Source organism: Gossypium hirsutum, chromosome A07 (assembly GCF_007990345.1).
Source record: "Gossypium hirsutum isolate 1008001.06 chromosome A07, Gossypium_hirsutum_v2.1, whole genome shotgun sequence".
Classification (NCBI taxonomy): domain Eukaryota; kingdom Viridiplantae; phylum Streptophyta; class Magnoliopsida; order Malvales; family Malvaceae; genus Gossypium; species Gossypium hirsutum.
In genome coordinates this window covers 90,258,885-90,271,635 of record NC_053430.1, presented here as the reverse complement: position 1 = coordinate 90,271,635, position 12,751 = coordinate 90,258,885, and the positions used below count along the sequence as shown (strand labels likewise).

Sequence of the window (12,751 nt, the reverse complement as noted above, 5' to 3'; positions counted from 1 at the left end):
ATAATATGTCTTAAAATACATCTAACAGGATATTATCGTAGCATAGTTCTCATAATTAAAAATAAATCACAAAATAAAATCGAAAGGTAAATTCATTAATTTATTCAATGAATAGAATTATACAATTCAGAGAGAAAAAATAGTAAGTACTCGTCATAGATGGTGAAGCACAAGCTCCATCAACATAACAAAGGCTTTAGCCTCAACATCAATAAAACATTATGACACGTTAATAATTGACTTGGTCACAACGCAAGCACAACATATGTGGAGTGATTGCAATTACTTAATACTATAAAAAAAATCAACAAATATGGAACACTAGAACAATTAGATAAAATTACATATAATATTTATTTTCCTTGTTATTTTTATTAGTAATCGTATTATCAACTACATTTTTGGACTAACATAATACATATGATAATTTAATTTTTATTTTTATTACTTGTTTGGAAAAAAATTATCACGCTAATAATATTTTACAAAAAATATAAATTATATAACTATATAATTACAATTTGTACTGTCAAACATGACATAAAAAATTACATGAATTACAATATAATTATATTTTGTTAGCCAAACACATCTAAATAATTATAATTCTTTATAATTAATTAGTCTTAATAATTACACTTTAATGTGTTTTTCAAAACAGATCCTAGGTCTCAAAACAATGCATTTATGTGAAAATGGACAATGTAGGCTAATTTGAAAGAGTGAGGAAAAGAAATTGCATTTGCATTAAATTATTTTAAAAGAAAAAGCAGTCTCGGGTTTTGGGTATATTGGAGCAATAGGAAGAAATTGGACATTGAACAAATGTTAAACAAAAGGACTAAGATTTATTATAACCAAGACAACATGCATACTTGATACTGCCTCTCCTAATAACCATACAAGCAAAACAATAAACATAAGCAAAGAAAGGTGGTTTGGGACCCAAGAAACCCATCCCTTTACAGATAACAGATGACCCATAAAAATTCCCCCACAATGGAACATGAAGTATGTCACTCTTTGACATATGCAAATGCATGTTAACTTAGCCATTGCAAGACTACTATCGGTGGGCCTCCATCAGCCACATTACCACATCCTTATTGACCTACATAGAAGAAAACTAGTTGACTTGACATGCAAACTTATCAAACTGTAGCCACTTGAAACAATCTTCCATTGACACCCTCATTTTCATCACAAAAGCTTTATTATTTACTCAGTCTTCTCTGCTGGATCAGTTTCTGTTTCAACTTTCTCCACTTCAGCCGGTTTTGCTTCTTCTTCCTTCTCAACTTCTTCTTTGGGTGCTTCTGCTGCTGCCTCACTAGACTCTGTAGTTTCTTTGGTTTCAACGGTTTGTTCAGTGGTTTCCTTGATCTCCTCGGCAACTGGTTCTGGCACTGTTTCCTTAGGAGTCTCCTCTACTACTGGCTCCTCAGTAACAGCCTTTGGTTCTTCTACCACCTCCTTGGTTTCAACTTCAACCGAGGCTTCAGGTTCCTCGACTGCCACCGCCGCAGGCTCCGCTTCCTTTGGCTCTTCGGCAGCTGCTTCCGCTGCAGGAGCTTCGGCAACTACTTCATCTGTTGTAGCTTCTTGATCCTTCACTGATTCTTCAGTTTTCTCCTCATGAAGTGCAGTTTGAACTGATGCAACCTACAAAAACATATTGGTTAATGGAATCTAAAATAAAAAAGTATCAGGAAAAGGGTTTGTGAAGATCATGATGGTTTGCTTTGAACTTCATAATAAAAGATCAGTTGATAAACAAAGCTTAAATGGAGTAGTTAATAAGCAAAACAATACCTCAGCAGTAGCCATAGGAATCCCAAGGAAATTTTGAAGGCAAAAGGAAGTGGGAAATAATTGAAGGAAAGCAGTGAAAGGGTTGCTCTTTCTGTGTTGTAGATAGATGAAGAAAACAGAGTAGGGTTATATAGAAGCAGATAGAGGCCTAAAAGTTTATGTGAGAGAGAGAGAGGAGAGGGTGGTGGGCGCCAATGCCATTGAAGAATCTTGGATTTCGACAACTCATCTTACCCAATAGAAGGTAAACTTTTGTTTTTTCTTTTTATTTTTGAACATGTACAAGGTAAATTACTAATTAGCATGTCTGGGTAAATTAGAAAATATCTGGTTTTTAAAAGTTAATTAGGGATTTAAGCTCTTTTTTTTTAAGGAAATAGTTAAATTTTGAAAAAAAAAACTTTTTACTGTAAGCGTTTTCTGCTGACGTATCCGAAACGCATTTTACAAAATATATTTTCTTTAATAACTTAATACATTAACTCATTTAGTTAAATGGATAAATGTTAGTGGTTTTGTTCTTAATTGTTGAAATATTTTTTATTTCACGGTGTTTTATTTTTTAAATTTTTAATTAATATATATTATTTTCAAGTTTTTTAATTCATCTTTTTAATTAATAACTATTTTATTTATATAAATAAAATGATAAATATTTAATTATATAATAATATATATTTTATATATATATCATTATGTTAAAAATATTTTTAATTAATAACTCATTTATTTACACATGTAATTATGTAAACGCGGTTCAAACACATCAGTAAAAAATGTTTTCTACAAGACGCGTTTTTTGTTTCTCTTTCCAAAATCAACATATTTCTCAAAATTTAGAAGAAAAAGACGACCTAAATCCTAATTAACTTTTTAAAATGATTCTTTTCTAATTTACCCTTTAAAGTCTAGCCTACAATATTAGAATGTAAGTAAATTATAGAAAGAAAATTGTAATTAATGAATTAATTAGATTTTGTAATGAAAATGTTAATGATATTTAATGAAATTGATTATGATGATATTTTATTTTAATATTTTTTAAGTCTATTTTATGATTTATGTTCGAGATTTATTATTGTTTTTACTAATAATGTCATCTTCAAAATTCGAACATATGTTCTATTTGAAATGTGTAATGAGTTTTACTACCGCATCCAACATTTCTTGGTTTAAAACATATGCTCAATAGATTTATATTTATAATGATATTAATATTAAAATATATAAGGGGTTAAGATTTTTATTTTATAAAAGGGGTTAAGTATTATCAGATTCATTTTAAGAATTTTTTTCATCTGATATATTATTTTTAGGACTTAATTTAAAGTAGATTATGTCATCTATATATAGATAAAAAAATCGAATTATATAAAATATATAATAATAAAAGCATCCTCAAAATAATATAATTTACTTTATAAGAATTTTTTTATTGATATGTGACACTAAACTCAATAAAAAATTTAATATTAATATATATGTTATTATTTATTAAATTAAATAAATAGATTATTCTGATGTTATTTTAAAATTCAATGGTTAAATATTATTATTTCTTTTTTTGAATTATAGACTATCATAGAAAGTTTTTCCTTATTTTTACTATTTGCTTTAAAAAGTAATTTATTGATTTTATGTTTCTTTCCTTTAATATCACTAGGCAAGGACTAACTTTCGCATATGCAATTAATAAATTTTTTTTATTGGACTGAATTAAAGAAATCATTAAATGCAAAAGGAAAATGTTTTTATACAAATATTATAGTTAGGGCGAAATCAAAAAAAAATAGGGGTTAAAATTAAATTATAATTTTTACGATAATAAAATATAATTTTACCATTTTAATAATTTATATTTTTATAATTTTTAAAGGATTAAATTAATTTTTTATATTTTAATTTTAAAATTTTAAAATTTTAAAATTTTAAAATTTTAAAATTTTTAAAAAAATAAATAGAAAATTTTTCATTTTAAGAGGGACGAGACCCTAAAAGCCCCCTCCTAATTTTACCCCTGATTATAGTACAAAATTTTCGCATATGTTATAAGCAAATAGCTTTGGAATATATATTCCCTATATGTACACTACATTGAATTAAAATTTATAATTTGGCTACTTAATGGTTAATTTGTAATATATATGATTAATAAAACCTTTTTTTAAATTCGGTAAAAGAAATGGTTAAAAAGAACTTTTAAAAAGATAATTCATCAATTCGTAATTTATTTTGGCCAAAATTTTTTTTACCCAATTCGTATTTGGTACTTGTAGACATTATCATATTAAATTTGCACTAGTTTTGTAAACTTTTGATTGAATAAGCCAAATAATGGAGGCCATTTTCAGCTAAGTTCTAATCTTCATGAGTACATATATGAATTGAAGGAGACCTTTTTTCAAATTTAGGACAAATCAAGTTTTGAAATTTAATACTAGTGATAATAATTAAGTTTTTTTTTTCTTTTTCAGCTTGAAAAGGTGACAATTTTTTTAATTAATTAAAAAATTAATGTTCAAGTTGTGGAATTTAATATTAAAGAAAATGAATAATCAAGTTTAGAGATGAATCAAGCTGATATGGAAAAGTTTGGCCGACCATTCCACTTAAAGATATTGCAACCAATAGGTATAATTTGCTTGAAAGAAAAGAATCAAATTCTGATGTGGCTGATTATTTGGACTAAGACTTTCCACCTCTTTTTTAGGTTAAAATTTTGAAAAAATTTCCCATCTTTGATAGGATTCTCAATGCCCTTTGGGACTTCATTTATTTTTTTAGTAAAATGGGTTATTCAAGCTTGACATTAACATGAATTTAAACAACCCTAGTCATAAACACTTACACTGATGACAACTTTTCATGTATCCTTACATTACATGATTGTTTTAACCTCAACCTAAACCCTACATCTTTAAGCGTTACGAGTAGAGAGTCGAAAGTTTTAACCTCAACCTAAACCCTAATAAACATGTGAACCGTGACATAATTGAAAATAAAAAGTAGTAATTATTGGTATTGTCATTCAAATCGGTGGAAGGACATTTTCATGAAATAATAATATTTAAATTGTCGATAAATAAAGCAAGTACGAATACATGCATTTCAATAATTTTATAAAGCAGACACTTGAAAAAACTTTCCAAGGCAACCAGTTAGCCAGAGTCACCTTATTGTGCCTCCCGGCTTCGAGATTTGCAAAAGATTGGCCTCTTAGGCCAAGCAATATCAAAATTTTATTCTACTTTTTTGAAAAATATTTTATAAGTACGTTGAAAGTAAAGAAAATTATAGTTTTCCATTTCCGTCGTTTTGCGGATTGGGGAGGTGGCTCTGATAATTAAAAGTAGGGATGGCCAACCCGGGATTAGCTTGGGCGGTGGGGAAGGACCCCACCAAAATGGAGCCCACGTGGGACATGGTGGCGTGGAGCACAGTCCACGTGGGATGATGTTCTTCTCATGTCATAATTTGGAATTTGATTGGGTGGGGAGTTGGACAGTCGTGCATGAATAAAATGAATCATCATCCTCTTCCAGATGGAGCAACGGTTCTCTTCTCTCGCGCTTTCCATGAATCATAACCATCATTATTTTTGTCCACCCTCGTTGATTACGTTCAGGATCACAAAAAAAATGTTTGTTTATTTAGCACAATTATCTTATATTATTTAATTTAATTTGTAATGGCTAAGGTTGAAACTCACTTGAAAAGTAATTGAATGATTAAGCTTAGAAGCTTGCCTCGCGCGCAAGGGGTGTAGTTCCAAACTCGTCAAGGTTGAGCCGCATGATGCAGGCGACGCTAAATGCCCTTTTAAATGTAGATTTTGTCTCCTTATACATGAATATTTCTAAAATTCCTCTACTTTGAATGCCTATAAAAGGCTAAGACTTCTTTAGAATTTTTTGGTCAATCTCACTCTCTCATACCGAGATTATTTTTTCTCCAAAATTCTGCTATTATCCTCTCCATATTTTCCAATGTTTTGGTGATAGAAAAATACATCGTTTGTTCGTTAATCACTATAGAGGTGCTACTGCTTTGATCATCGTGTTGTTGTATCCTAGGAGACATTCGACCAACATTTCTCCAAGTACCGTAGGAGCGGCCAAATCTATCTTAAGGAAATTGTGTAAAATAGGCGTCAACATCTAGTAAAACTCATTTCTTCTTTTTGATTTATGGCTTTTGTTATTTTGTTTATTGTGTTTTTCTTATCCGGTAATTTAAGTATAAATTATTCAATTTATTTTATTAGATAAATAAATATTTGATTATTTATATTTATATTTTTTTGTTCGCTGATGTGTTTTGTCCAACAATTTTAATAAAAATTGAAGTTCATGTATAACTAATTAATATTCATAATTTGATACCCTAAAATCAAACTAAATGTCATGCTTGTTATATATATAAAAAACCCAAATCCTATGTCCCATGCCACAGTTCAAAATAGAACAATACAATTTCTGAATATTAGAAATATCAAATGATGAATCCAAATAATTTTAATAAATAGAATCCAGCCGAGACCCTTCGAATGTCGTGTCTGCGTCCTAGCCTGGTGGGTTATCTGTAAAGATGGAAATAAAAATGGGAGTGAGCTATGAATTTCAGTGTGAGTTCCATCACAAGAAAATCAGTGCAGAATAATAAACCAAACATACATAATAACATATTTCAATACAGTTACAATCATACAATATAGCATAATTTTTGACAGTTAATTCGAGCATGCTTATGCGTGTTGATGCAATGCAATGCAATTTCAGTTTAATAGAGAAAAGTAAAGGTCCTACTCCACCACTACACATCATAATAGGAGCTCCCCATAACTCCTCTACCTTTACACCACATTGTGGATAAACCATTCATCGTTGTGGATGACCCACTCATTGTGGATAAAACATTAGTAATAAAAAGGGTGGATGAACCATCGGGGTTTTTTGATAAAAAGTTTTTATAGACAAGCTGCATATACTTAAGGCGTACTATATCTTGGCGAAAACTCTCGTAGGGCATGGTCTCAAAGATAGTTTAGTCCTTTACAACTTTCTCATATATTTTGTAAGTGTTTCATGTTTAGTCAAAACTTCGTGGTGTATCCACTATTTGTCGTACTATTTCTTCAATTGAAGAATACCCCTAAATGAAATCCTTAGATGCTTCTATGGGCGAATACTTGATATGCGAACTTTAATTCGCCTAAAACCTATAAATTGATGGACTATACAACCATAGTGCGCTAGATTCATATCTTCATGCCTTCTTTATGGATCCGCCAACTTTGAGGTGTTATAAGATAACTTAAAAGAAATTTCTTAATGATGTAGGAGAAAACATAAAGAGAAAAGCAAAAGTAAAACATGTTGGCTATAAACACCCTTTTATATCACAGACAGTGGAAATAAGCTTAGTGAGAAGGTTTGAGATGTGACAGTCCTAAATTGACCCTAGTCGGGAAGTGGTTTTGGGACCACAAAACCTAGTCAAAAATTTTGTAAAATATTAATTTAAGTGTTTTTGTTATGTGAATTACCTATTGTGAAAGTTGGGTGGTCTAATTTAGTTAATTGGATGCTAAATTATTTAGTTGGGATTTGATTGTATAAAGGAAAATTTTAGAAGTCTTTTTCTTAAAGTGGCCAATTGTTAACATGGCTAAAATGTGGGGCTTGAATGTCAATTAGACCCCTTTTATTTTAGTGGACGGCAATGATGAAGGGAAATTTGTATCTTTGTGCTTTTTATATTAGTAAAATAATGATAATTGGTTTTATAATATGAAATGAATAAAACATAAAAACTGGTCTCATCTTCCACTTTCTTTATTTTTCTTCACCGTTTGGAAAGAAAGGGGGAATGGAGTTTTAGTTTTCTTCCATATTTGTTCTGCTGGAAAACCGATTGGAAGAAGGCTTGGTGTCGCATGCATGCAGGAAAAACTATGATTTTAGCTAGTTAGGTAGCTGAAATTTCAAGTAACTCGGTAATCCATCGAAGAAGAAGAAAAGGGCTGCAACAAAAAGAAAAATGGAGACGGTAGAAGGTAGGAGAAGCGGGAAAATCTTGGTAAGCTTGTTGGTTCTTTAAATTTTTCTTTACGATATTAACTGTGAAAATTTTCAAGTTTGATTTGTTGTGGTTTTATTTAAGACTACTAATGTCCAAATTAGGACACTTGATATTGATTGAATTGATGAGGATTAAATTCGTTCTTTGATGTCTGAATGTTAAATAATGCTTGCTGTCCAGATTGAAATTATGCTAGAAGGTTGAACAATTGTTGTTCAAATGGAGTTTTGGAGTGTTTAATGGACTCTAGGTTGCTGAAATTTACATGAATAGAAATTTCTAAGCTTAAATTGTAAGAATTTGAGTTGTGTGGTTTAAATTGTCAAAGATGCACTTGGCAATTGATTATAATTTGTTAAAGGGTGTAAAGTATTGATAGTTCTAAATGGTACATAGTTAAATGAAGATGGAAGCTTGATAAGATTTTATTTAGAATGGAAGTAGGAGAAATGTGTATTCGGCCATGTTGTGATGAGTTGAATTTGAATGATTGATGCTTTAGTTTATAAATGGTCATTAGATGAGTTTTAAACTTGTTAAAGTTTGATAATTTGGGGGTGTTAAATTGGGGAAAACGTGTAATAAAAAAAATGGGTTGATAATGTTTGTTTGTTAATTGATGTTTGCACCATTGTCGAATGTGCTTAACATTAAGGCATGATTTAGTTAAATGCAAACTAATGGAAGAATGGAATTTAGCTTTGCCGTACCTGTGTTAAAATGATGGAATTAGTAGGAAATGGGTATGAGCTTGTCAAATTTTTGAAATTAGGACCTTGTGAACTAAATTATATTCGGCAATGGTACTTTTTACATGAGGAATTCGGTGTTAATTGTATTAAATAAGGTTGAGGTAGTTGCCGAATGTGTTTATAATTAAGTAAGGTTAATAATAGAGCAATGAGTGGCTAGTAGAATCTAGTTAGTCTTCTTGTTGTATTCGGCCATGAGTTTGTATAATTGGTTTGTAATAGATTAAATTTTTTTATTCAAGCTCAAGAGCTTAGGGAGTCTAATTCGGATAAGAGAAAAAGCTACCTAACCGAATAGTCGATCTGTAATCGTTCGACAACTTCCGAGGTAAGTTCTTAAGTATTTGAGTTTGATTCCTTTGTAAGTTTTAAGTTTTTAAATGGGATGAATATGAATTAAGTATATACGTTAAGGTCAATAACTTTTCTAAATGATGGCATATATGATATTATGTTTTAAATATGTGAATGAGAACTTTACAGAGTAAATTTGTATAAATCTGCTCGGGACAGCAGCAGTAGCGTGTTTTGGAAAAATTACCATAAATTGTGGGAATTGAGTTAAAGGCTGAATAGATTATGTAATTAAAGCTTGATGCGTCTAGTTTCGTATAACAGAAATCGTGTAAGTAAAGGGGTTGCCGATAATGAGATTTTTTTTAAAGTTGTGTGAGACAGAGTCAGAATGGCTCCGAAATCCCCTGTTCAGTATTTGAAAAATCATTATAAATCGTACAAAAATGATTATAAGATAAGATTTATATGCTTAGACTCCTTAATGAGTCTAGTTTCAAACAAAATAAACAAAAACATATTTTGAATTCTGTACAATGAGAAATTCAGTTCTTAGTGAAGAGTAGTCAGAATAGTCAAGCAGTAAAATAGGGGAAATTTTAAGAAAAATCTGGTATTGATTAGCCAAACCAAAAATTCTGAAAATTTTGTGGATAGAAGATATACGAGTCTATTTTCATGGAAAATTAACGGCACATCATTTGGAGTTTCCTAGCTCCAGTTACAAATAATTTAACGACTGTTGCTCAGGAAAACAGCTTGTAGAGAATTTGTGATTATGTTGTAAACATTGATAAAACTTGTTTTAGTTGCTCATAAGCTATTGATTAAACCCATACGTGAATTCTAATTTGTGACATTATAAAATGATATATGAGTGTTAGATGGATCTTTGATATTAAAAATTGTGAAATTGTAAGTTTATAAGTATTCGAATATGAAATGATAGTATGGCTTGAAATTGAATTATTCATTGGAAAATGATAGATGTAGATTCAGCCAAGACAAAGTGTATACATGAAAGTATATGTGGGATATGAAGTATATTTGGATAATTGTGATGTGAATATATGAAAATTTATATTTTGATTCAGGATTTTATGTGATGAATGTGAATGTGTATATATGAGATAAGGCCGAATGGCCAATGTGATGAACGTGAAAGTGTATATATATATTGTGGCCAAATGAAAAACTATGGAAGGTGTGTTTTATTAGATATTTGATGAGGCAAATGAATTACAAATATGATAGTCGATGTGAATGCTGTAACATGTGAATAAATATGCATGAAACTCTGTGATGTAAATCCGGGATTTAAGACCCGATGACTATATGTGGTGACTATGTCCGGGTTAAGACCCGCTGACTTCGTGTGGAGATTTCATCTGAGCTAAAGGTCTCGCCGACAATCTGAGTAGAGTTTAAAGCTATAAGACTTCGCAATAAAAATTGGTTATAAATATATTCAATGCGAAAGGTTAAACAGGTATGTACTCCGAGTCTATATGTGAGCTTGATTTGATCTAAATCATAAGGTAGTTATGTGACGCATACGTGAGCAATCTATGAGACTATTCCTATGATTATGTGGCATCGGATCAGTGTGAAAGGTTATGTGAAATTTTACAATATATCTATGTTACATGAGCTCATTTTTAGGTGAAAGTTTATCTGCCTATTGTATATGATGAGATGTGCATATTCGGTAAAGGGATGATATACCCAAAGGAAGAGTGAAATAAAAAAATATGAACAACCATATTATAATTTGATTGTTATCTGTTGACACTGCTTAAAACTTACTAAGCATTGTAATGCTTACTCCGTTTACTTTGTTTCCTCTGTTTTATAGATCTCATTTGGAAGCTACAGACTCGGGAATCGTCAGCAACTTGTTACACTATCACTATCCACTGCTTGGTACTGTTATGTTTTGGGTTATTTTACGGAATGTGTAGAATAGACTAGTGGCAGAAGAATATTTTGGTTAATGTATATAAGCCATGCGAAAATGGCATCTTTTGAATGTGTACTTATAGAAGTTTAAATTGTATCCCTGGCTGTCTTTAGTATTTATCTAAAGGAATGTTCTTTATTTCTTTAAAAAAAATTCAAAATTTTTACTGTTCTGATATGAGTTTCAAGTCCGGTAATGCCCCTTTACCTAGTCCGGCGACGGATACGGGATAGGGGTGTTACATTTTATTGGTATCAGAGCCACGGTTTAGTCGATTCTAGGACTAACGTAGCACGCGTGAGTCTATTTATACATGCCATAAAGTGATAAAATGATAGTGTGATGATTTTTGACTATTAAAATGTGTTTGTTGTATTGTAATGAATCTTGATCCCGATCGAGCTGTAGCAAGCTTCTGACTATAAGAATTTGTGATATAACTTCACTTGGATATGCCTAAATTATTAAGTTGATCAGGTACGTATCATGTACTCGTATTTGAATTTTGATTTGGATTGAATTATAAGGGTATAAGTGATGCAATTTTGAAAGAGTGTTATGACTATAAATGTGATTTTTGTATGTGGCTATGGAACTGGAAGTTGAATGGTCGATAAGCATGTTGTGTTTGTATTCAAGTAATGTAAATGATATACTAATGTGTATTGTTATATATGTATATGTACATGAGAATTGAGAGTTATATATCCGGGCTAAGTCCCGAAGAGCATTCGTGCTAGTGATATATCCGGGCTAAACCTCGAAGGCATTCGTGCTGGAATTATGAGGCACTGTATGTGCAAGCTCTTCAACCGAGCACCATGTGTGGCACTATGTGTGCGAGTTCTTCAATCGAGCACTATGTGTGTGAGATTGGTAATTGAGGCACTATGTGTGCGAGTTCTTTAATCGAGCACTATGTGTGCGAAATCAGTCAGTGGGCACTGTGTATGCGAAGTGTGTTTCATGTATGACCTCGTGTGAGACGATGGCATTGATTTGTAATAGTAAGTAAGACTTAAAGAGAAAATTCGTTAAACGGACTAAACACTGGTGAACTAATTAGAGTCGGAGATTATACAACATTGTGCTAAATTGGTAATGAAATAAGTTCGAGACATTAAATTGACAAGGTATGTGATATATATATACATTATAAATATGAGATTCTCGGTATATGCAGTTATATGTGCTATTGTGAATAAACACTATTTTGTTAATCATGTTCAAGAAATTATTTCAATTAAGTCTCGACATGTGAAAGTTGGTAAGAATTTCTGATGAATGGTAATAATTTTGGATATATGAGTTATGTGCTAGAATAAATCTCATGCCAGTATATTATATTAGGCTTTATGCTTATTCGACTGTATACGGGTAGCGTTAACTATGAAAGAATGTGCTAAATGAAATAAATGTTCAGGTACGTGGAAGTTGATTTTTCCTTTGGAAATAAGTTAAGTTAAATATTGATGCAAGATGTTAACATAATCTTGTATCACCTTATATATGTTGCTGAATTGAGAATTTAAAACCTTCAGCTACTGTATCAGTGGTTACTTGAAATAGCCGAAGATAAATGATAGTATTAAATTCTTATTGATAGTGTTTTATTGATGAATGGGTGTGTGAAAGATTATCTAAGTTATATGTATATATATAAAAAAAAATTTAAGATGTTAAATGAGTGTTGTCATGAACCAAATCAATATATATATATATTTGAGTTATTCAGGCCTTGTGCCTAGTAGGTTTGGGACTGGTGAATTGTATACTAGGCTAATAGCCAAATTAGTTGATGGCTGTCAAGTTTATTCGGACTTTGGGTTAAGTAGGCTTAGAACCTGTGTGT

General features: G+C 30.9%; 1 protein-coding gene across 1 annotated transcript; it reads right to left on the bottom strand.

The window, feature by feature from the left end:
- Positions 1–828: 828 nt before the first annotated feature.
- Positions 829–2,053, bottom strand: LOC107955714 (fruit protein pKIWI501). Its single transcript, XM_016891515.2, has 2 exons — positions 1,813–2,053; positions 829–1,662 (listed from the first exon to the last, which is right to left on the bottom strand). The coding sequence occupies exons 1-2, from the start codon at positions 1,825–1,827 to the stop codon at positions 1,219–1,221; spliced, it is 459 nt and encodes a 152-aa protein (XP_016747004.2). The 5' UTR covers positions 1,828–2,053; the 3' UTR covers positions 829–1,218.
- Positions 2,054–12,751: the final 10,698 nt, after the last annotated feature.